This window comes from Cetorhinus maximus, chromosome 7 (assembly GCF_964194155.1).
Source record: "Cetorhinus maximus chromosome 7, sCetMax3.hap1.1, whole genome shotgun sequence".
NCBI classification, from domain to species: Eukaryota; Metazoa; Chordata; class Chondrichthyes; order Lamniformes; family Cetorhinidae; genus Cetorhinus; species Cetorhinus maximus.
Window position 1 is genome coordinate 73813871 of NC_135885.1, and position 26570 is coordinate 73840440.

At 44.9% G+C, this 26570-nt stretch overlaps 1 protein-coding gene across 1 annotated transcript in view; it reads right to left on the reverse strand.

The window, feature by feature from the left end:
• The window catches only part of LOC144682415 (disks large homolog 2-like), a 1267833-nt gene that overhangs the window by 778919 nt on the left and 462344 nt on the right, over positions 1-26570 (reverse strand). The window contains exon 5 of the mRNA XM_078544824.1: positions 1024-1188. Within this exon, the coding sequence (XP_078400950.1) occupies positions 1024-1188 (165 nt within the window). The remainder of the gene's footprint in view (positions 1-1023; positions 1189-26570) is intronic.

The window sequence follows — 26570 nt, forward strand, 5'->3', positions numbered from 1 at the left end:
ACCAGGGTGGAGAAGAACCAGGTGGTGAGGGGAGCAGGGGGGGATCAGGGATGCCGAGAATGCTGGGGGTTGGGGGCAGGTTTGAGGGTGGTGCAGATGGTTGTGAGTAAAGCTACATCAAATAAGAAGTTCCAAAGCATCTCAAAACACTTGTCATTGAGCTGAATACAGACCTTGAGAGGCATTTCTTGAACTCATGATAAAATGGGGCCTGGCTTCTCTGGCAATATGCCGTACCACTAAGCCTTTCCACTGACTTTGCGTTGGACCCACACTACAGCCAGCAGAGCAAGTTCCCTTTGCAGCCTATGATTAAAAATAAAGTCATACTTCTTTACACAGTCAGCCACGAACGCCTCTGCTTCACCAATGACTGCAAGATCCAGGCTATTGTGTTATTTATTTTAGTTTACACTTATCTCTCGCAGGCTTAACACCAGTGCAACAGTTTTAAGCAGCAGTGCAATGTTGCTTTGTCATTCCCTAGCTGGCTGAGTGTGAAGGAAGCCATAGGTAGAAGAAGGCACAGTATCCTCCTGATCTTTTAGTCAACATTTATACTTTCGAGCAGAGCTGTTGTGACACTGGTTAACCACCATACCCTCAGAGAGCAGAGGAAAGGGAGATTGCCAGCACATTACATATGTGACTTATTTAAATTAAACCATCAGTAGAAAACACAGTGTGGCCAATGAAACAGTAACAAATTATTTGAAATATATTAATTTTGCACTCTTTGTGAGGCAAGGGTGCATGATGCATAAATATAACAAAATAATCTAACACAAATTAACCTAGCATACAGTAGCAAACTTCTATAATTCATCTTGGTAGGAAAATTTGCTTACTTTTTAAATAAATTAATACAGGCTAAAATGTAAACTTTGGAGTGTTTAGTTGACTTAATGGCCGAACATACCCTCAACCGATTAAAGAATTCTAAACGTGTCAAAGGTATTTTGCACTAGGAGAAAAATGTGTTGTATTGATTCTGAACTGTGTAATAATTATAGGTGGACTAACCTTTAATGGTGAAATATGAGCATGTGACACATATCCAAGGATATTCTCAACCTGTGATAAATTCTTCTCAGAAATATGAACAAGTTCAGGGCCTTTGACTTCACTGGTTAGCCGTGGTAAGCTGTAATCGTGTGGTGGTGTATCCTCATCTTGATAATGATAGTTCTAAAGAAAACAAATTAAATGAGTAAGAAGAATTTGGAAAATTCGCTTTTAGTTTCAATTTTCAAATTTAGATACAGTAGATGCAATGGACTTTGCCTCAAATACTTCCTGTGGCAGAACATTCCATGTTCCAACAAGTCTCTTGATAAATAGTTGTTCCAAACTTCACTTATAAATTCATTCTCCAGACCTGGTTCTCTTCTCCTGCTTCTCCCCTCCTCTCCATTATAATAGCACACAAGGATAAAGAAAGCAAAAGAGCCATTTTTATTTATAAATTCAACTGTAAAATGGCTATCTGTGTAAACAAGAAGAAATGGCTTCTTTGATATTCTGCTTTGAGGCTAATTACTGCTCAAACACAGATATCCTCTGCTCAAAGATTTGTCTTTCTAACACTGTGCAAATGTGCTGCCCTGGATACACTGGAGATCCATGATAGCCTACAAATTGCATTCCACACACCATGTGAGAGCTCAGTAAACTGGTATCACAGTGTCTAATTTCAAAATGTAGATAATGTTAGCCTGAATTCCCACCAAAACCAACTCTTGCCATAATCAAACTCTGTTTACGCACTTCACACAAGCATTGATTATGGAAAAAACTCCAATGTATCTGCATCTCAATGATGAAATGCTGCTGCGGTTAAACTCCACTTATTTCCAACCATTCATATTTCACTGGCCTGCCACAGTTTGAAATTGATCTCTCATACATAGATTTTGAAATAAATGGATTCACATTATCAGTGGAAAAAGAACTATAAAATTGGTTTTCCTGGTTTTCCAATACATTTTGGAAAATCAGTTTGATCCACCTTTCCATCTAAATGTTAAGCGATTGGGGCTGAGTGGTACAGGGCATTTCACATAGATGTTCCATATTGAGTAAAGGGAATTGTGCTTTGTGCAGTTTAACCAGAAGGTCTTCAAGCTATAGAAGTAATGCAGCAGGTAATCTGTGCTACAGGCCTACCTTGGCTCCTGGTGTGAATGTCAGTAGCTGAATATCAGGTATTCAAACCCTGGACACAAGTGCAGAATAGTAATACAAAACTATCAAGAGAACTGAGGATACTCAATAAAAACATGGGGGAAAAAATTAAATACCTACCTGGATTTTCTAGGGGCATGCTCTGCCTCTGGCCACTTCCTGCACAACCCAACCAGTTATATGGGTACATGCAGATGGACCCCTGCATAGGCCTCAACCAATATTGAATTGGTGCTTTCCTGACATCACACAGTCCAACCAGCTAATGTGACACCAGGGGCAGAATTTTCTCTGTGGGCTTCAGAACCCTGCTGTCAGGCTGAAATGTGGGTGAGAAGCCAGCACAGCATGGGAAACACTCATTGTCATTTTCCCCAGTGCAGCCAATTAATGGCCAGAGGGTAGGGGCACCGTCCAATTAAAGATAGCAGTTGGGCCGTGAAGCTGGAGGGTCAATCAGAGGCCTTTCAGCTTGAAAGGAGCAGCAAGCTGCAATGGCAGTTAAGTGAGAGGGTGCTTCCAAATGGAGGCACCCTCTCTCCTAGGTTTTCAAAGTTTAAATTTAAAAATGGATTTTGTATCCAGACCACCACTGTAGCAGGGGGAGTCACCCTCTACAGGTGACCTGTGGCTGCTGCTGCACCCCTCCACCGAGACACCACCAGGAGGCCACCTCAAGGCACCTAAACTGGCCCGTGACACCTGCAAGAAGCTGAGGGAAAACTGGAAAACCCCAGTTAGCCTTTGTTAATTTGTCTTAATTGGCCCTTAACAAGCTGTGCCGGCTGTTTGCTGCATGCAGGAGGGCAGCCCTCCCATCCCGTCTCTGCAAAAATGACACTGAGGCAGGATGGAGTTGAGGAACCAGCTCACCGGCTGGCGGGGCTATTTTTAGCTCCAATCTACCTCAAATTCCAGCCCTGGCAGGGCTTAAAAATTAAGGCCCAGCATTCTAAATTTGAACAGTGTATGTCCTGGCAGTGCCTGTGTTGTCCACTCTTGAAAAAAAGTAACATGAAGCAGCAAGTTGGGCCCAAAAGTCATATTATCTAAAGCAGAGATAGGGAACCCTTGGCCCAGGGGCTGGATGTGGCCCATTGCACTTATTCATCTGGCGAGACTTCAAAAAATATTGAGAAAACAATTCATAAATAAATAGTCTTGGAACAAAGAAAACACAAATAATTAGGGGCTAACAAATGATTATTTAAATATTCCAATTCGTATTTTTAAAAATATAACTGGTTAATATTTCAGTCCATGCCGACACCATGGGAAATGAAATGAAAGTGTAAATGAGGCCCCTGCCCAGACTTCAGGAACAAGGACAGGGACAGGAACAGGACCATAAAGAAAGGGATTAATGATCAGAGTCATATTCAAAGCTGCTTATTTTTGTGTACCATACGTTTCCTTTAACAGATATTTCCTGTCCCATTTCCTAACATTTCAAATGCCGTTTTCTAACACTTAGAGCAGTGTCTGGGGTGAGGAATCAGTGGCGGATAGACTGACCATAAATCAGCTGGGAGTGTCAGCGCGCTGATGGGTGGTCAGGTAAAGCTTTGAATATTCTCAGAGAATTGTTGGAATCTTAACAGAAACATGATGCTAAAATCTCCACTTGCATTAGGATGTGTTTAAGTTCATTACATATCCCTGCGCCATCCCAATGTTAATAAAATGCTTGCATCAAGCTTCTGAATATCTCTGCGCATTAATGGTTAACTCAGAGAGTAACACATCTGTGAGAAGCAAATTTCTCTCAGGAGTTCAAGGAAGTAGCTGTTGTAGTTAAGTCAGTTAATCTTAAAGAAAACTTGCTCACATCAGAAAAAAGGGCAGAGCTTTCCATGCCTACTGGCGTCAGGCATGCTCGGCGGCATAAGTGGACAATATGGCAAGAAGGCCAGAAATCGGATTCCCAATGTCGTGAAACCAGTTTGCAATTGTCCGATCAGGGCTGTGTTTCCAGCCGTCGAGCGTCGGGAACCTCATTGTAATACATCTGATCTGTATTCATTATAAGACCAGACTGCCAGAATCATCCCCTCCATCGACTGGGAGAGGAAGAGGTGTTGGGGAGGTGAGGTTGGGAGGGGGGGAACGAAGGTGTCGGGGATTGAGGTTGGGTAGGGAGGAACGAAGGTGTCAGGGCGTAAGGTTGGGAGGGAGAGAACAAAGGTGTCGAGAGAGTACGGTTGGGAGGGGGAGGAATGAAGGTATCGGGGGGTGAGGTTGGGAGGGGGGAACAAAGGTGTTGGGGGAATGAGGTTGGGAGGAGGAATGAAGGTATCATGGGGGTGAGGTTGGGAGGGGAATGAAGGTGTCAGGGGGGTAAGGTTGGGAGGGAGGGAACGAAGTTGTCAGGGGGTGAGGTTGGTGGTTGGGAGGAAGGTGTCGGAGGGGTGGGAGCATTAGGGGGAGGAGGAAACGGGTAAGAAGACAGCAACTTGGGAGGTAGGTGTAAGGGGGGTGGAAGATGTAAGGGAAAGAGTTCGGGGGGTTCCGATGACTGCCTCCTGGGGGCCAAATTGAGGGTGGGCATGGTACGAGGGAATAGTGAGAATGACCAAGGGCAGAGTTAGGTGGTAGGGTGGGAGGGTGAGGGTTCGATGGTAGCGGTAGAAGGGATGGAGAGGGTGGTTGGTGTGGACTCGGAGACAGACATGGAGCCTGGAGGTGGGAAGGAGGAGGTCAGAGAGGTTAACGTAGGTGGGATTTTCGGGAAGGAAGGGAATGTGAACGTTCACCTGGACATCCCCGAAGGAAAAGGTTTGTGGCTGGTAGGTCACAGAGGGGAGGTGGAAGGTGATGCCAGGGGTGTCAACAATGATGGGGGAAAGGAAATGGGTGACTGCAGGAGGGGAAAAGACAGGGAGCGAATGAAAAACTGAATCACCACCATGCTGTCTAAATTGAGAACAAAACGAGAGCTGTGGTGGGCGAGATCAGGTGCTGCATGGGTGCGTGATCAGTGGGTGGGGAAGATGCAGGTCAGCTCAAGTGGACAACTGAAAGCGAACCCCAGCAGGCAGCACTGAAAATACTCAGGACATTGAGGTGCCTGTAATATGGGAAGGATCCATGTGCGTAGGAGAATGCTTGCATGAGACTCCAAAAGGCCCTGCCACATGTATACTTCCCCCTCCAGAATCATGACCAGCTGCTCCCTCTGCAGTGACAGAGGACGAGGTTGAGGGGCTCACAGGCAAATGGGACTTGGAGGGAGAGGACAGCTTCTGAGATTATTGAGCGGATGACCCAGGGGTGTCCAGTTGCCACTCCACCTCACATCGGGTGCCCGGGGGCCCGGCCTAACTCATTGAGGGGAAGGAGCACCTGGAGGGACATTGAGGTGCCACGTTTCCCTCCTGTGTTGCCACTGCAGGAACTCACCCATAGCTCCCACGATGGAGCGCAGGTCTGCACACATCTCCGTGTTCTGCAGGACCAGGGTCTCTATGGCATCTACCATCCCACTCATGGAGACCTCCATACACGCATGTGTGCACCACTTCATAAGAGAGTAGGCGGACACACTCCTTCGATTCGCGAGCCACTCCATTGAGAAATTCCAACAGCTCTGCGCAATGTTCCCATGCCTTCTATTGACTCTCCAGGATGAGCTGGAAGGCCAAATCCAGAGGCTCGTCATCTGGCTCACATCTCACAGATGTCTCTTCCCCAACAGTCCTCCAAGTGCCGGGGCGCTTGGCTGAACCTGCCTCCTCCTGCTGCGGACATGTGTCCGTGTGGTGACCACCAGATTGTGAACCCGAGCCTGCTCTAGATCTAGGTCCCACCAAGTGTGTGTGTCTCTGCACTGGTGGAGTGTGTGGGTAAGGGCTGTGACAGGTTTCCAGGCTGCTTATTTCCAGCTCTTCAATGTAGGAGGTGTCCACTTGGCGAGAGACGAGGGCCTAGATGGAGTTGAGGGACTGGCTGGTTGAGGGTGCCAAAAGCAGGAGAGAGAGCACTCATATTTGCATTGAGAGAGGGATGATGTGGGGCAGGATCCTCACGAGGGCGTTCGCTGCCAACCTCACCATCACCACAGGCATGGTCCATGTCCTCACCAATCAGCGCGATGGCACACGCCTCAAAGTGAGCGAGGGGCCTAATGTGGGCCACTCTACCCTGAGTCTGAGATTTCTCCCTGCTGATGTGGGCAGGCTTCTCCTGCATGGAAACAAATGGAGAGAGTGTGAGCAGGACACATGGCACTACTTGGAATGTTTGTGTGGTGAGTGGAGCGATGGACAGGATGAGAACGCAAGCACCAGAGATTTTGAGGCTGATGGAGATATGAGGGTGTGTGTGAGTGAGCGGTGTTATCCCTTGAGGTGTGAGATCCCTGTGGATGTGTGATGGATTTGTGAGTATGTGAGATGAGAGTGATGGGAAGAGTGACTTACCCTGGCAGAAGGGGTGAGACCATTCACCCTGTAATGGCATTGGGTGGCTGTCCTCTTTTGCAGGGCACTGATGCTGACCACTGCTGCCACTGCTTCCCATGCTGGATTGGTGATGCTGCTACCTCTCCTGCAGCCAGAGCGGGGAGAGAGGACATCACGGCAGGTCGTCACGGCATCCAAAAGGCCCTCAAGGGATGCTTCACTAAGCCGGGCGGCTGCAGGCTTTTTGCCTTTGGGGCCATCCTGTCTTCTGTGCAGTAGTCCTGGGCTGGGAGCTCGGAGAGGTATGCACACAGCTGCACTTTAAATGTGATGCCTGGCATGATGAAGTGGTGAGGTGATGGTGTGGTGGGCGAATGAGAGCCTGCCCACCATCAAAATGACATGTTTCCTGGGAATGCATAATTAATACAGCGGGTTTGGGATGATACAGCATGAGAAGCCACCATTGCGGCCAGTGGGTAAAACGTCTCTCCCCTGCCAGCTACTGCACTTAGTGCAAATCTAGGATGATTCCTCACAGAAACTCTTATAAGGTGACCTCCATGGATGGTTAGAAGTTTCCTTGCAATGATTAAGTCTTGTTTGTGATGGTTGAATTTCGCTTCTCTGCTCATCCTTGCCAAAATCTCCCCAAAGGTAGAATAAGATTATATCTTCACTCCCTCCCCTTCTCTCTGTGTTAACATGGCCCCTGCTAAGTGGTTAATACTTTATTCTTATTTAATATGACAAAGAGAACACCTCTATCCTGTTCTGCCTTTAACACTCTCAGTTTCTGGTTCTAAGTTGGAAATCCAGAACTAAGTAGGGCCTTATGAATCCCTGAGTCTTTTACCTGATTGTGTGAGGTTTTTTTTCACAAGTTGAAGGCTACACGTTGCCTGATGGGGGCATTCTGTGATATTCCCACTGTTAAACAGTGTGCTCATTTTTTTACCATTTCAGTTGGCGCTCAATGCAGGCTGGTTCTATTCTTTCAAAGCAACCCTGTCCATTTCTGTTTTATGACACTCTCCTGTAACACTATAGGGTTTGGCCTCAGGGCCATACTCTCCGTGGAGGATGAGAAAAGGAGGACGCCAGGGCATATCGGATGATCACTCCATAACGAAATCTAGTCCCAGAACCTCACCCGAGTTTAGCAAGGGAGGCAAGTTCAGGCTGTGCCATCTTTTTATTATTCATTCATGGGATGCAGGTGTCACTGGCTAGGCCAGCATCTATTGCCCATCTCTAATTGCCCTTGAGAAGGTGGTGGTGAGCCAAGCTCCACCATTTAAAGTTCACCACCCAGTGGCAGTTACAACCCACAGTGTTCATGCCTCTACATTAACAAAACTCATTAAGGAAAAGCAAACTCAGCCATCGCATTAAAGCAGTGCGTGAGTTGAACGTTTCTGTATTCTCTCTAAAAAATATAAATTCATTTGGTTTTTATGTGTGTGTGGCCTGCCACTGATTTTGTCTATGTGCGAGTGGCCCTTGATAAGAAAAAGGTTCCCCACCTCTAATCTAAAGGGACTGGAACCCTGATTGCAGGGCAGTTAGAATTATGGAATTTTTTCTATTGCACATTAGAAGGGAGCAGAGCTGACGGGGACAAGGCACTTGCATCTTCTAAACCCTACGGAAGAGATAGTTCTCAGTACCATAGTATCAGCTGTGACAGGGCCTGTAATAACCAATGTCATAGAAAACATTGAGGATGATGATATGTTCCTGTCTTATGGCCGTTCTCAACTCCAGCTTACCCTTATTCTACCTGGCAAGATGACAAGCTGAAAATGGTGTGACCATGGACTTTCTGTTTCCCACCTTACCCCACTTCCCTCACAGCAATCTTTCCCTTCTGATTTCCTGCTTTCAACTATTCAAGAACTGCCGCCTATCCAGCCGCAGCAGCACCAAGGAGGAAGAAACAGCACTCTCCTGTATGCTGCCCCATCGAGGTCCTTATCTGAGACTTCTGCAGAAGAATTGCTTGCCTTGGCTGGAATTCCTTCTATTGTGTGTCAATTTGTCCTGTAAGATAGAGGGCAGAATGTCAGTGGTTCCACAATATTGTGTTTGGGTGATATGTCTCCCAAACCTGAATAGCTGGAGATATTTGGAGGCAGCGAGAGGTTGGTGGTGTGGTGAGTAAGAGATGTCATGTTGTTACAATCCCTGTGGAGAAACCGTAAGCCAAAATATCAAATTTACGAAATGACCCCAAGTGAAGAAATTACCAACAAAATTCCACTTTGTGCAACTTTTACTTTAACATAAATCAGAACTAATGGAAATTACACATGAAATAACAGGCATACAATGCTTCAAATAAAAAGAAAAAATTCCCAGCTCTTTCACATGCCTGAGAAATTCATACCACTTTGGGATCGGTTAGCTCAGTTGGCTGGACAGCTGGTTTGTGATGTGAAGTGACACCAACAGTACAGGTTCAATTCCTGCACTGGTTGAGATCATCCATGAAAGCCCTGCCTTCTCAGCCTCACACCTTTCCTGAAGTGTGGTGACCCTCATGTTAAAGTTACCATCAGTCATCTCTCTAATGAGAAAGCAGCATATGGTCCTCTAGGACTACAGTGACATTGCATCCCTAGAGTTTCTGGAATTCTGCCAAACAGAAAATAGACATTTGCTCGGCTTTCTCCTACACACCAGGAGCTTGATAACTGTGTACTGCTGCTACACTTCTTCATGTTTGCATCTCTGTGTGATCACCTTCTGCCTCCAGCTCTCCTTTGGGTTTGCTGCTCTCTTTTGTGTCTGCCAGCCACAAGGCTTCTCATCTTAAGTTTCTTCCTTTTGGAACTGCTTCCAGGGTGGGCAGGTCACATGGAATCAGTATTTCTTATTATCCAAGAAAATTACAATTGATCCTTTTACAATTGATGTAAACTATTAAAAGTCCTTTGCAAGCATTCTTAAAAACCATTACAGATTCCACAGACAATTTAAAGAAATTACAAATTTTCCTTACTGTACTGCTCCCAGTCAAGGGACATCTCAATATGATTATGCATTCACTGATGTTGACCACTCATGTGAAGCCATTAGATTTTTATAAGGCACTGCTACCAAGTCCTTGGGTTCATAATCCGGGAGTTAACGTATCCTGGCCACCTGCTCCCTTCTGAAGGTGGTCCTTGAGGATCACCGGGCCCCCTGCAGGGCCATGGCATCTTTCCTGCCACACCACTAATGCCTCCAGCATTGCATCCATTATTATAGGTCCTGTGTCTTGTGTATGATGGACAAGGTTTGGAAGTCAGGAAGTAAGTTAATGCTTTCTGCAGCTTCCCTTAAAGAGACAGACTGTCTTTAAGAAACAGCAGCTGCTTATACCATGTGACTGTCAAACAAGCTCTGCTATGTGCAGAGCTCTCTGACAGTGTTAAAAACAGAGTCGGAAGCACACCAGAATCATTCAAGTGAGTTCAAATGACATAAAGTTTGTGTCTTACCCACCCTGAACAAGCACGGCAGGCCACAAGTCACAGCTACGGCATCCAAAGATTGAGGCAGACAAATATCCAGCCAAGAATGTCTCATGTGCAATCAACAAAAAATACATTTGCTGTTCAGATACAAATTTAGCAATAATCATTTGTTTATATGTCTAAGAATTTCCATTATAGGAGTAGATTGTCTTCTTCGTTGTACCTGGGGAATGCTTAATTCCCAAGCACAGCAAAGAGAAAATGGGATCAGACCTGAAGTCTCTGCAAAGCTTCCTAAGGATTGTGAAAACATCCTTCAATGGGTCAATTGGGCCTGTGATGTAGGTGCAAGCACAGTACTGGGATTCACGAGACAACAGGAGGTTCTCAGCCTTCTTGCCTCATTTTCCCTGGTGTATGCTCATGAGAAGACAAATGGATGGGTACCTCAAAAAACTGGTGATGGGGCTGCACACAGATGCTCCACTGCAACTCTTAGAGCAGTCCAAAAATCAGAGATGGCAGCTGGTATGTTAGTTTCTCAATACTCTCCCCATGATGACCTTTATCCTTAAACCTCTAGTTGCTACCAATAACTGCTGCTGGAAGGCCTTAGTACCAGTTAGTAGGCCTGCAGCTATTCTATTTTTGACATCCTGATCTGACAATAATTCCCTGCCTGTGCAGATATGCATCAGAAGTATGCCCAGGCCATGCAAATAGCTTGGGTTAAGAAAATTGAGCAGAATCCATCTCTCTCAGCTACGGCTCATCTTCAGTATGCTCTGTCTGTCTTTAATCCAATTGATACTTAGTTGCATGTTATGCAAATGACACAATAAAGGTCCCACTGTAATATAGGATTCTTCATAAATGAGGAACCGACATACTAAATTTCAGCAGAGGAGTCATGAGCTCCATGTATTTAGTATGAAGGTTGTGTTACAACTGAGCCAGTGTGATCTCCATTTATAATCAAGTTACATGTCTTTACCCATCTTCTAATATTGTAAAATATATGTGCTAACAAGGAAGAGGAAAAGAAACTGCTATTGCCTTTGCCAGCCTCTTTCCGTCAGAGTGCAGTCAAGGGATTGAAGAGAAGATGCAACTTTATAAAGTTTTTCTTGTACGTGTACATGCAGCATCTCTTGCAACACATTTATTATTTAAAATTTTCAAGCATCTTGAGCTCCAGTTAGTTATATGGCCAATGATGGCTCATTTACAGCTACAATACTGATTTAAACCTTCCACTAATAAATATAAAAAATTAAATGAATACTCTCTTGATGCTGTTTAAATAAAACAACTTCAGTACATAGTGCGCTTTCATTAATGTGATTTTTCAATCAATAATAGGTTGCATGAATGCAAACCATCTGGCTGGTTAGTATGGTCAGTACTCTGCCTATTGTGAAGCTGCCATCAAGCCAAAAAGACATTCTGCCTACCACAAAAATGAGAAATGTGGTATATGAATTTCAGTGTCAGTGCAATGGTAGGTACATAGGTTATACATGCCAATGACTGGCAGATCGTATCAAACAGCATATCCTTTCACAAAAACAGAAAATGCTGGAAAAACTCAGCAGGTCTAGCAGCATCTGCGGAAGCATATCCTTTCAGATGTTTGCAATAGGCAGAGTACTAAATGCACTCAGCCAGCCTGTGTTTGCAAAAGTCAGAACATAATCCACAATGTTAGATGTGATTCTGTGATCATACAGCACTTGCTGAACAATCCTGAGTGTGCTAAGAATTACGTTAACAACTAATTCAAGATTATTAGATGGGATCGCAATGTGGCTCACTTATGCTTGCTAGAAGCTCCGCATATTCATGCACAGGAATCTGTCCTCTGCAAGCAAAAGAAACATCCCCAGGCATTCTGCTTTTTTTGAATTCAACAGGAGTGTAGGAGACAACGGTTCCTTGGTGCATTCCCCATGGCAATGTCTTGACCAATCAGAGTTGACTTGCTAACCAATCAGCACCATTTCTCATGCAGTATAAATTGGTGCTCCCTTTGAAATTTGCTATTCTTGCACCTGTCCTGATGAGTGCAAGTCAAGAAGCTTCGACAACATACTTTCTTTTTCAGCAATGCTCAAGTCCAATACTATCAAGCGACTATTTTAAATTATTGCTAGCTAATATTGCATGATAGCTGGAACCTATCTCCTACACATCCTGTACCATGTGGGGATTCTGGAATATTTTGTGTTTCCTGGAAAACCACATATACAAGTAGCAACACCATCTACTTGAGATCAAGTTTCACAGCTTGAGGGGTGGCTGTGTCACAACAGTGTATTCAAAAAGCTGAGAGTTTTATGTTTTTGGAGGTGGTCAGCCCTAGTTGCAGAAGTTTAAAACAAGAGGGAATGGGTGACTACGAGGTAGAAACAGGAATTCCCTGGGAATTTAGCAATCACAAATCAATATTCATTGTTGGATATCAGCAAGTGCGATGAGATATAGGCGAGTGTAGTCAGAAGTAAAGCCACAGCACCACAGGAACTTGGTTGCACAGAGGGATATAAGAAAATACAGAAATGTAGCTGTTTTAGGGGCTTTGATAATCAGAGGGATAGAAATGCATTTTAGCTCACAAATGAGAGCTTTCAAAGGTGTGTTGCCTCCTTGGTGCCAGGGTAAAGGAAAAACATTTTTACCCAGAGGGTGGTGATAGTCTGGAATGCACTGCCTGGGAGGGCGGTGGAGGCGGGTTGCCTCACATCCTTTATAAAGTACCTGGATGAGCACTTGGCACGTCATAACATTCAAGGCTATGGGCCAAGTACTGGTAAATGGGATTAGGTAGGTAGGTCAGGTGTTTCTCACATGTCGGTGCAGACTCGATGGGCCGAAGAGCCTCTTCTGCACTGTGATTCTGCGATTCTGTGATTCTGTGTGATTCGGTAAAGGAATCCACTGAACGTGTGAAGGGCATTCTGTGAGGGATAGGGAATTGGATAGAATTGGGCTTTGCTTGTGATGCCGATATCCTGCTTCTCCAATGCTACAGGTAGAGAAAGAGTTGAAGTCCTTCAGACAGAGTTTCAGGAGCTATGAAAAATATTGAAGAACAGGGCCTCAAAAAGTGGTAATCTCCAGATTACTTGCAGTGCCACATGCTAGCAAATACAGAAACATGAAAATAGTGCAGGTCAGTCTGTTGGCTGGAGAAGTGGTGCGGTGGGGGAGGCTTCAGAATAATGGTATATTGTGAACAGTTCCACGGCAGAAGGAACTTGCTCAAGCTGGACGTGTTGTTCCTTAACAAGGCTGGGAATGAATGATGAGCTGAACCAGTGCTGTGAGGGAGAGTTTAAATTAATTTGGCAGGGGAAAGGGAACCAGGGTATAGCAGCAGAAAACAAAGATTTGGTGCATAGAAAACGAGGAGGGTCAATTAACAACGGAATAAAGACTATTGTAAAAAAAAACAGAACTGGATGGAGGAAAAAAAGCAAAGCAGACTAGAATGGTGTTGTATTGCATGTGTGTTAATGTGTGAATGTTACAAATAAGGTTTTGTTATGATATAAAAGTTATAACAGAGATCCGGATTAAACATGTGCAGGAATGGGAACAAAACATTTCTGGCTACAATGTATTCAAGAGGAATAAAGAAGGAAAAAGTGAGGTGTGGCAATATCAGTCAAGGTTCATTTTACAAATCTATAGGGAACCTCCAATATACTAGTTTGCTAATTTGTTCTGAAGCCAGTTGGTGAAGTAGGAAACCAGATGCCAAACTTTTACTTAAAACTAGATTTATTTACAGAATATAAAGTTCCAAATGTCTGCCTCCTCCCTGAACATCACCCAGAAGTCTGTTTTTATACTTCAAATGAACAAAATAGACTAATTAACTGATGAACCACGCTTAAAGGAGCAGTGTCGCTCTTTATATGTACTTAATCAATGCCTACCTTATGTATAGCCTTAACCTTAATAATACAATTAATATACCATTAACATAGAAAGTTCAAAGACATTTGATTTGGTAAGCAGAAAACGAGTTGTTACATTGGGGGTAGGCATCGCTTAGTCTCTTGCTATTTTTGTGGAGTTGGGTCAGCTTCTCCATGACCTATGGTTCATGGCCACTCAGAGAAGTCGTGAATCATAGGGCAGGATCTTGCATCCCGCGGGCGGGCATGTGCCTGACCCAATTGGGTGTAAAATAGTGTACGATGATGTGGGCCAGCATCCTGACGACATCACGCACTCACACGATATTTCAATTGGCGGCCGCGCACGAGAGTCAGCAACTTGCCCTCCAACAAATAAGACGCCTATTAAGGCCCTTAATCAATTAATTTAAACATATTTTTGCTGCCTGTCCAACCTTGCAGTTGGCAGGGGGGCGAATTGGCCATGCAGCCTTTTGATTTTTTTGGAAACCCTATCCACGGGTGGGGTGAGGTTTCCAAAATTAAATAAAAAATAAATACAATTTTTTGGGCAGAATTTTTATTCTGTTCATGTTATTGTGAGTGAGTCCCATGTTGGTACATTTTTTCAGATTTTAAAAATATTTATTTTTGATTTTAAAATGCTTCAGCTGCCTGAGGCAGCTCCCTGCCTTCAGGGAGCTTTCATTGCGCACTCCCCCACGCATGCGCACACTTTTGCACTCGCACTCCTCCCGCCCCCACACCGGCAGTGCTGAAGTTCTCAGTGCGTGTTTCACGCTGGCTAGCTGTTAATTGGCCAGCCAACGTGAAATCATGGTTGGGGGCCAATCGTGGGAGGAAGAGCGTTTCCGGACTGCTCCCACCTGTCGCACCTGTCCGACAACCCGAAAAACCTGCCCATAGTCTGGATTCAGGAACCTTTTAAAATGTAAGTTGAAAAGGTATTACCCATGCACCACAGCTACTCCCCATGCCCCTCATACTCTCCATGGATCTCAATGCCAACTCATGCCCCTGAGCCACTCCCGATGGTGCCTCATACTCTCCATGCCAACTTAATGCCAACTCATGCTCCCCAGGCACTCCCCGTGGCTGTTCATGCTCTCTGAGCAGAATTTTACATCCCATGGGTGGGTGCGCACCCACCCCGAATGGGCATAAAATAGCGAGTGATGATGTCGGGCAAGCGTCCCTACATCATCGCACACTCGTGCAATTTTTTGTTCAGCGGACGTGCATGAGAGTCGGCAGCATGCCCGCCAACAATTACAAGGCCTATTAAGAATATTAAAGTATTAATTAAGACAGATTAATTAAGACAGATTTTTCACTGCCCGTTCAACCTTACAGTTGGCAGGCAGGCGAAAAGGCCAAGTGGTCTTTACATTTTTTAGGATACCTCATCCACGAGTGGGATGAGGTTTCCTTAGGCAAATAAACATTAAATAAAAACTTTATTTTAGAATTAAAAACATGCCTCATCTCATGTGACAAGACAGAGTCACAAGAGGGGACATGTTTCATTAGATTTTTACTGTCTTTATTAATTTTTTTAAAAAGCACTTCAATCTCCCTGAGGCAGCTCCATACGAACTGCGCACTAGGCCCGGCTCTCCCTCCTCCCCCCACCTGCACAGGGAGTTCTGAGCGCTACAGCTTGCGATCCATGCAGGGCGGGCCTTAATTGATCCGCCCGCATGAAATCGCAGAGTGGAGGCGATCGCAGGCGGCGGTCAGCTGCCCGGCCGCCCCCACCCACTCCCACCGAGCACCCCTGCCAAGGGCAAAATCCTGCCCTTAGTGTCCAGCTTCACATTAATATAGATAAAGTCTGGGTACAGATTGTCCTCTTTACATAGCAGATTCAAATGGTACATTGAACAAAAATCAATGTTTTGGGAAGGGTAGCAATATGCCCTTAATACTCACCTCAACGACATGGCGCAGCATTTTTCCATTGGCGAGCGGGGAGGCGGGGCCCACTCGCCGACATGTAAAATGACACGCAGTGACGTCAGGCGGGTGTCCTGATGTCACTGCACATCATTCAGATATTCAGTTCGGCGGGCGCGCTTAAGTCCTGTTAATAAGTAATTAAAGTAATTGACTTAGCTGCCCGTCCAACCTTAAGGCTGGCGGGCAGGCGAAGAGCCCAGGCGGCCTTCGCATTTTTCAAGAAACCTCATCCACGGGCGGGATGAGGTTTCATGAAGGGTTTATTATTTAAATAAAACTTTTTGAAATAAATAATGGACATGTCCCAGCTCATTTGACAGTTTCACATGAGAGGACATATCCTTAAACTTTTTACCCACCTTTATTTAAATTTCCATAACTTAAACAAATCTCCCTGAGGCACTTCCGTGTCTCAGGGAGATCTCTGCGCTCTTTCGCGCGCATGCGTGCGAAAGAGCGCAGGGAACCACTCAGGAAATCCTCCTCCCGCCCGCTTCCAGGTGCGCGTCACGATGGGCGGGCCTTAATTGGCCCGCCCACGTTAAATGTCAGCACGGACCCGATTGGGGGCGCCGATCAGGTTTGCGCCCGTCCCCGCACAACCCCCCCAATGGGGGAAAGTTTCTGGCCATGAAATAAAATATACCATTGATCTGCCTAGTTACTGGCCATTCAAAAAATGCTTTAAGCACTAGTACTTTTATCCTACACCTCTTTCTGTCACTTGTGTTTATTTTTTCTCTCTCTCATGCTCTTTTTTTCTCTTTCTTTAGTGCTTTGTTTTGTTTTCCTTCCTTAGTTTCATTCACTTTTTTTATATTCTTTTCTCTTTGGGTGAATTCAAACCACAACTTTAACATCAACGTAAAGTGGTTTTGTTTTGCACCAACACTGCAATCATAATGTAAATGCACTCTGATACAAGAGTCAGTGCCTGATCTAATATTGGTGCAAAGTGAAGTAAAACTTCCGGGAAGAAGGAGTCAATATGATTTTCTTAGGCAGTAGGTTGGGTCTTCACATCAAGTTACATTACACAGTGTCAGTTTAAAGTTGAAACCCCTTTGCACCAACGCTAAATTTATGCACCATTTGCTTTTAAGGTTGTGTACTGGGAATTGCAAAAAGAGTGGAACTACAAACGATGCAATGGTTCTTTGCATATGGAGTAAGCAGCCCATCCAATTTCTATATATCCAGCGTATGTGACCAGCACAAGCAATGCAGTGTCATTTAATCTTCTTTGTTGTGACAGCAAACTAGGGCAACATCACAGTAAATAGATACAAGAACTGCACAGTCAGCAGCAGCAGAGAATTGAGTGCACACCAGTTTCGGACTGAAGCCATAATTTCTCCTAGAACCAGACACTATGCAGGAGGTGGACTCCATTTATAACTACTGTCTCTATATCTATCAAAAGTGAAAAAATTAATACTGGGTTTCCTATCATCAAACAGTTTGTCATGTTCATTTTATTACTGCTCTAATGTATAAGGTTTGAAATGGCTTATTTCATTAAGGTATAACCTAAATTACTGTAATGATAGATTTGAGTGAAATGCTCACTTTTATCCATTTTTGGTTTATATGACCTGTCCCTGGCTCATACATGGAGAACTGTACATTTAAGTAATGCCATCTAAACTAATAAAGATATCATTGACCAACTTCCAATGTTTATTTATTTGGGTTGGAAACAGCCTACACAGGAGCCTATAAAGTCTATGGGCTGAATCTTCCAGTCGGCGTGCGGGGGTGGACCCGACACGCCAACGTGTAAAATGAAGTATGATGACGTCGGGCATGCGTCCTGACATCATCGCGCGTCATCTCAATATTTTGTTCGGCAGGCTGCGCACCCGCCGAAATGTCAACAGCCTATTAAGGCCATTAAAAAAGTAATTGAACTAGTTAAGAATGCTGCCCATCCAACCTTAAGGTTGGCGGGCAGGCAAAGAGCACAAGTGGACTTTGTGTTTTTCAGGAAACCTCATCCACAGGTGGGATGAGGTTTTCTGAAGCTTGTATAAAATAAATAAATAAATTTTCCAAACTTCACAAACATGTCCCAGCTCATGTGATACTGTCACATGAGGGGACATGTTTAAATATATTTTTACTTTACTTATTAAAATGTTTTATAATCCATTTAATCTCCCTGAGGCAGCCCTGTGACTCAAGGAGATTGCCACGCTCTTTCACGAGCATGCGCGAAAGAGCGCAGGCCCCAGCTCTCCCTCCTCCCTCCTCCTGCACAGGTAGGGCTGCACTTCGCTTGGGACTTCAAGGTTTGTCTGCCTACCTTGCTTTGGTCAGCACTTGCAGGCTTCACAGGCAGCACCATATCACTTTTAGGGGGGCTCACAGACAGGTCTCTAGCTACCAGATCAGCCACATGTGGGTGGCTTTTCAACGGCTGCAGGGTTTGCTTGGGGAAGGGAGAGAAGTGGCTTTGGGCAAGGGAAGAGGCTGCAGGACGAGGGCTGTACAGGGGAAGGAGGGTGTCCCAGGGTATATGTGTGCAAAAATGGTGGGGTGATGTCCCTTAAGCTGGTAGTGAGTGAGATGCCAGTCAATATGTGATGGGCTTGAGTGTGTGAGTTTAGAGTGCTGAGATGGTTGCGCTTTGATGTAACCAAAGGCTGTGTGTTAGGCTGGGCGGGCCTTCATTGGCTCCGCGCCCGCCCCTGCCCGTTCCTGCCTAGCCCGCTCGCCATTGGAAAAATTCTCCCCTATGCATATTTGATATAGCGCCAGGTGTAGGTGAAAAGTAAATTTTAAGCAATGTGCATTTAACTGAGCAGATCACTATTTCACAAAAATTACAAACAGAATTTTCCATGCCTGCTGGCATCAGGCGTGTTCGGTGACATGAGCAGACAATGTGGCAAGAAGGCCAAAAATAAGTTTCATGACGTTGTGAATCCAGTTTGCGATTGTCCACTCAGCCTGTCGATGGCGGGCTGCGCTGCCCACCATCGGACGACGGGAACTTCATCGTAATATATCTGCATATCATTTTAAGGCCAACCCGCTGGACTCATGTCCCCATCCCCCGCTGGATTGTCCGCCCATGTCAGCGGGAAAACACACCTAAGTGCTCCATAACAGCATATATAAGGCGTGCACTTAGAGGGCTGCACTTCGCTCGGGACTTCAAGGTTTGTCTACCTACTTTGCTTTGGCCAGCACTTGCAGACTTCACAGGCAGCACCATATCACTTTTAGGGGGGCTCACAGACAGGTCTCTAGCTACCAGATCAGCCACATGTGGGTGGCTTTTCAACGGCTGCAGGGTTTGCTTGGGTAAGGGGGAGAAGTGGCTTTGGGCAAGAGAAGAGGCTGCAGGACGAGGGCTGTACAGGGGAAGGAGGGTGTCCCAGGGTGTATGTGTGCAAAAGTGGGGAGGTGATGTCCCTTAAGCTGGTAGTGAATGAGATGCCAGTCAATATGTGATGGGCTTGAGTGTGAGTTTAGAGTGCTGAGATGGTTGCTATACCCTGGCTGCATGGATTAGATCATTCATCCTCTATCTGTATTGGATGACCAACCTCTTCTTTGCAGCATTGGCACTAATCACCACTGCCATCGCCTACCAAGCTGCTGGAGTGGTAATGTTTCTGCCCCTCCTGCGACAGAGCCAGGGTAGAGGACACCACGACAGGCTTCCATGGCATCCAAAAGCATTCAAGGGCTACAATCTTCTTGCCTATCAGGGTCATGTCTTCTTTGCTGCAGTCCTGAGCTGGAAGCACTGAGCGTGGCTGTACTTTATATGTGGTGCCTAGCATGATGAAGCAACAGGGCGACAGCGTGGCAGGTGAATCAGAGGCCGCCCGCCATGGAAACTGCATGTATCCTGGGAATGCATAATCAATATGGTGGGTTTGGAACAACAAGGCGTGAAAAGCCGCCATTGCGGCGGTGGGTAAAACGTCGTTTTTCCCACCCACTTTCGCACTTAGTGCAAATCTGGGATCATTCCGCCCTACATTTAAGTTAAAGCAGGAGCACTATGTCAGAAGATCTTGAACATAGCCAATTTGTCTCTTCCTTCAATGTGAAAATGAGTAAATAGTAGTTTCTTTGTTGTATCCAAATTCCCACCAATGAGTATTTGTTGCTAATAAATGCACAACAGTAAATAAACAATTTAAAAAAAAGCTTCTCTTGGCCTTAACTCTGGTTTGAGGTATCTGCATCATGTTTGCTTCTTACTACCATGCATACCCATTTATTTTCACTGGTGCGCAAACATTACCATCCATTTTGGTTTTTTAAGGTTTGAAATACATTGGTAGGATCAGTCTTCTCCTTAAGATGTAAAATGAGCATAGTCAAAACTCATAAATCATGTGCTGTTTATGTGGAATTTCTATCCCTGCAAACAGAATGTGTTGATGAATCCCTCTATAGACAGCTTTGGCTGCACAAGCTAGATCTAGTACTAAAGTGATGCTTCCTAAGGTTCCTGTTCCCTATTGGCAATAAGGGAATTTTTCTTTGGAACTTGCAAAACATACAAAAATAATGACTTCTTGTTATATAGATTAAATATAGTTTAAAATGTTACCTATTAGAAAAAAGATTTCCAAAAATTATGTAGCTTACCTAAATTGACATTTTGAGCTGGATTTTCAACCTTGAGGTGGGAGTCAGAAAATTCCTGGCTTGGCCTGTATGCCTTGGGAGAAAGTGTCCACAAAGACAGGGTTTTCATTGTTTGCATGGAGTTGGGTGGTGGGGGACTGGGGCGGGGTGGGCATGGGGGTGGGGGGCTGGTCTAGGCCAGCCGATCCAAGAAAAGGTTTAGAGACAACCACTGGGTTGCCAGGTTGGAGGCAGATTGTTTAAAAGGCCACCCGCAGTGATGTGGGACTTTGTCCCGATTAAAATAAAATCAGAAAGGCCCTCCAGTCCTCATCCCTCAACCCCACACACTCACAACACCCCATCCATGCCATCTCATGACCCCCACCCACCCCTATGGCCCCTCATGCACCCCCATGCCAAGCTATGCTCCCAAAACATCTCCAATGGCCCATCATGCCCCTCATGTCAATCTATACACCCAGAAAACCACTATGGCCCCTCATGAATCCCATGCAAGCTATTCCCCCCAAACAACCCCAATGGACCCTCATGGCCCCCATGTCACTATGTATGCTTGGCTGAGGGCACAAAAGTCCTGTTGAAGAAGCTGAGCCCTAGAGAAAGCACTGCTTGATTGGCAGTTCTGGCTCTCTGATCTATGCTGTTAATTTCACAATGTTTACGTATACAAAATAAACCGGTTCTAAGAGCTTACAGTTTCTGTCATTGATATTTTAAAGCATTTGGATGATTGACATTTATATTGGGCTGTAGTAAAAAAAGAGGTTTTTTAAGAAAGTTGGAAGCCATAAATGAATGACTGTTATTTTAAAGCATTTTTTTACACATCCTACTGTCACTGCAGGGTTCATTGCTTCTATATTGTGTGGGTGAATGGGCATGGAAGTTCCATAGCCTGGAATTAGGGGACATGAGGGGCCATAGGGGATGTTTGAGGGGCATAGCTTGGCATGGGGAGCACGAGAGGCCAAAGGGGCTGTTTGGAGTGCATAGCTTGTCATGCAGGGCATGAGGGGCAATATGGGATGTTTGAGGGGGCATACCTTAGCATGGGGGGGCATGAGGAGGACGTTTGAAACTTACCTTACAAAAGGTTCCCTCATGCAGACTATGGCTCATGACACATTTGAGGTGCTGTGGACCACAACTTATTGGAAACCTGGCTCAGCTCCATGAAAATTGCAGAGGACTAGGGCATGCCTATCCCCACAATAGAGCTGGCCAGATTGGGAATTCAGAGTGCAGGTTTTGGACCCTTGGGAATGGGGTCGGAAATCCTGGAATCGGGTCACAGATGTCATTTTTAAAGGGCTCCAAGGTCATTCCACCTTTGTGAAAATCCAGCCCTTTATGGTATATTGAGTCGGGATCATTAGCACAGTATCATTGAGCTGCGTGCCTAATTGGGAAAATCCTCCAGCAATGCCTTTAAAGATCATTGGGTTGGCCTCAGCCTGTCTGAAAAAAATTGAACACAGCATAAAATCATAAAGTACAGCCAACATGTTCATGTATGTAGTTTTGGCACCTTTTGCATCAACTTCTCAAGCAATTGTTGGGCTGAGCCAAGTGGTGAGCAGCCTCAGAGTTCTCTTTTACCCTGAGGTGAGCTTCTGGTGCCATGTTCGATAAATTGCCAAGACTAAATTCTTCTGCTTTCAGCACATTGCTTAATGTTACTTCACTTCCACTGAGTAATTGATTATTTTTTAATTGATTTTTTTCCCCAGTCTCTGGCGTTTATCCTTCAAAAACTTCAGTTAATTCAGAATTCTGTGACCTGACATGTATTATACTCCATCTTTTCCAATCTTGATTGGCTTACTGCAAGACTCTAGTATTCTTCCTCAAATATTTCCCTTTGATCCCTCTCTGCCTATTAAAATCCTAAGAGATTCCAGGCAAATTGGTTGCTTTGGTAAAGTGTTCAAACATTGAAGATCACAAATGAAATTTTATGAAGTCAGAAATCGGCAAAATTAAGTTGCCAAATAGAAATTACATTGTTATTGTTATTAGGAGAGAATACTAAGTTGATCAGTTGAATTAATTCCCCAATGACAATTAAAGGCATTTATTGAGAAAGAAGGGATGAAAGATATAGTGAGTTAGCAGTAGGTGAATTTTGTAGGCAGGTAATTCCAGTATTGGGGGTAGCAACTATTAAAGACATAGGGGTAGAAGGTGGGTGTAGCGCCCATTTTTCAGGCATAAAATGTTCAGAAGTAGACCAATTTAGCAGTTGGCCAATCTGTGGCTAGCCTGTATAGGCGTTGGCCCCACTGCTAAATTTGGGGTGGTGGGAAGTCCTTTGTTAGGCATCCAGGTGGATGCCTTTTGGTACATCATTTATAAATTTTAAGAACAAGCAATCGGGCGAACTAGAGAAAATTTATATCATAGAAAACTGCTATTGCAAACCCAGGATATTAAGGCCCAGGTTTTCATTAGGAAAATAGTGGAAATGGCCGAAAATACCAAGTCCCACCCCCGAATATGGCATTTCCTATTTTCGCAGGGCAGGACTGGAGTCAGGCCAGGGTTCACGCATGTATGTTTTACAGAGGCAGCTGGCCATTTAAATCATGAGCTGCCTTCATTGAAGAGGGATTTTGGTAGGCCAAGAGTGTGAAACCTAGGGCAGAATTTTCTGCCTGCAGGGTGGGTGGGCCTGACCCAATCTCCGGCGGGCGGGGAGACGATCCCTGCCGGAAAAGCGGGCCCCACCGCCATTTTACGTGGGCGGGCCAATTAAGGCCCGCCCAGCATGACGTTCGGTGGGAAGCTTTATGCGCTTCCTGTGCGGGCGGGGTGGGGGGGGGGCGGGATTCCCCAAAAGCGAGAGTGCGCTCTTTCGCGCATGTGCACAAAAGAGCGCATGTCCCTGAGGCTAAGTGCTGCCTCATGGAGATCGCTGGCACTTTTAAAAAGATTAAAAATAAAAAAAAAAATTCCCTAACATGTCCCCCTCTTGTGACAATATCACATGAGATGGGACATGTTCATAAATTACAGTAAAACATTATTAAACATTTTAAAGCCCTGCATGAAACCTCATCCCGCCGCTGGACGAGGTTACATGTTTTATCCATTTGCTGCCAGGGCTCCTGGCCTGCCCGCCAACCTTAAGATTGGATGGGCAGGTCCTTTAATTGTTTAAATGATCCTGTCAATGGCCTAAATTGGCCATTGACAGTCGGCAGGCGCACAGCTGATTTTGCTGTGCCCCCGTCTTCCTGAAAATTTAAATGGGGCGGGATGACGTCGGGGGTTCCGCCCGACGTCATCCCGTGTCATTTTACGCGTCAGCGAGCGGGCACCACCCCGTCCTCGCCAATGGCAAAATTCTGCCCCTGGTGTGTGCAGATTAGACCAGGTAAGAGCTGGCCTGAACTTGGTGCATTTGTGTGGATGCCAGAGTACACCACTGGAGAGGTAAGGTACCGCTTTGGATATGGTCCTGGGACAGCTTTGAGAGAGGTAAGGCACCTTTGGAATAGATAAGGCACACTTTGGGATTGTTAAAAGGAGTCATGATTGTGCATAAAAAGTGCATAAATTCTTTGGAACTGTCAAAGCTGTCAAAGAGCTGTCAAGCTGTCAAAGAACTATCAAAACTCATTAGAACTGTCATAACCCATTAGGACTATCAAAGCTGTCAAGGTATCTATCTCTGCTGGGCTTTTTTGTTAAAGTGTGGATTTCAAAAAAAAAATCAGTGCATAATATTTCATTCTGTCTGCTGACATGAGCCTGAGAATATCACTATAGATTTTGTGCTGCAATGACTGATTTTACAAACTAACATTATCACAGTGGGATGCTTGTTAAGTTAACAAATTGATTGACAGCTCCCAATAGTTATAGAATAGGAATGTTGCTTTCATAAGAGATTAGTTGAAGGAATTTCCATGTATTGATTTTTTTTAATAAAAAAGAGTTTTTTGTTTAAAATAGTGACATCATCAATAGACTCATAACTTTACTTTATGTCTCCTGAGGTTTGCCTATGGTGGGTATCAATGGAGTTGGCATGGAGGGGTTAAGGGAAAATGGTGGGGGCATTGGTTGGCATAAGTTGGCACTAAGTTGGCATAGGGGCTATAAAGGACCATGAGGGTGAATGGGGGCTATGTGTTGGCATAGGGAGTATGAGGGGCCATGGGGGGATGGGTGGAGAGCATGAGGCAACATAGGTTGGCATGGATGGGGCATGGGGAGAGTATGGGCCATGGAGGGGGTGAGGGCTGGAGGGCTTTTTTAAAATCATTTTTAAAATTAAATTCTGCCCAGCCCGCCTCTGCATCCGGCAGCCTTCACACTCATTCCAGAGTGGGAAGCCCAATTTCTAATCCAGCCCATCTCCCTGGAATGAAAATTGGAACTGCAGGCCACCATGTTTAAAGGTCAGGTTCACAGAACCGGGAATTCTCGTGTCTCTGCACGTCCAAACTAGGAATGAAAATGTGGCCTAAGTCTTACATTGCAAGAAATAAAAGGTTTAATATTCGAAGAAACATACCTTGACTGTTTGGATGCAGATCAATGGAAAGGTTTCAGCTAGGTCCAGCAACTCATTTGTTCGTTTCAGGGATGAACTTAGTGTCCAAAGTTTTAGACATGTTAAACAATTTTCCTGAAGATTTTGAAGAAGGACATGATGCAGTACACCAATTCAGTTCATACTGGAGTAGAGGTTACATAGGAGAGTCCATTAGACAAAGATGATTGCAGAAATTAAAGATTACTTTGAGAAATATGATGCATACCTGTTCATTGACGCATATCTGTTCATACCGAGCACAAAGGAAGATGTTTGTGATTGTTGGAGGTCAATCATCTCAGTTCCAGGACATCACTGCAGTAATTCCTCAAGGGAATTGTCCTAAGCCCAAATCTTCAGCTGCTTCATCAATAACCTTCCTTCCATCATAACTTCAGAAATGGGAACATTCACTGATGATTGCACAATGTTCAGCACCATTCATGACTCCTCAAATACTGAAGCAGTCCATGTCAAAATGCAGCAAGACCTGGGCAATATCCAAGTGGCAAGTAACGTTCGTACCACACAAATGCCAGGCAATGACCATCTCCAACAAGAGAGAATCCAACCATCGCCCCTTGATGTTTGATGGCATCACCATTGCTGAAAAGGGGGTATAGCTTCTGCATAAATTCTCTGCACTGCTCCATCTGAGGTTTCCTGCACTGGATTGGATGTGAAGGATGCTCCATCAGAAGATCACCTTGAAAAATCAGTAGAAGTCAAGTGTGCATTTTTTGGCTGATCAGGGTCAGAAATAGGGTGATCCTGATCGGAAGATCTGGGCCCATATATATAGGAGCAGTCTGAAAGAGGGTGGGCGGGAATTTCCACCCCCACCCGCTGCCAGGATCGTCCGTCAAATCTCCTGCGACGGGACTGCCACGACGGGGCTGCAAAATCCCAGCCAGTGTTTTTTGTGTACAGGTACATGACATGTAATGTGTGTCTCTGTAAATAAAATATTATCAGTGTACAAAACATTAGGGCCCAGTGTTCCATCCTTCACTGCCTGGTTACCTGAGTTGTAACAACATGGAGCATAAATACCAGCATAGACCTGTTGGGTCAAATGACCAGTTTCTGTGCTGTAAATACAATTTAATGCTGTGTAATTTTTGGTCAAAAGCAAACAAGACCATATGTGAATCAGTGAGAAGTTTTATTTCTCAGACTGAAAGTGAACATACGAATCAAGAGTTATGATTGGACTCACTAAATTAAATCCATATAATATAAAATAATGAATGCACTACACATCTGCTCAGCAGTGGATCATCTTGCATGACTTAAAACAGCTCACCTGCATTCTAACATTGCAGCCTTTGCTGGGTATGACTGGCCATACAACCTTACGTTTGAAAGAACCTGTCAAAGTGAGTTTCTGTCTTTTATTTCTGTACTCACAGCCAAAGGGAAGCATCAGGTTCAGACAACTCCTACTGAGTGCCCAGAATCAAGGACTAGTGGACAG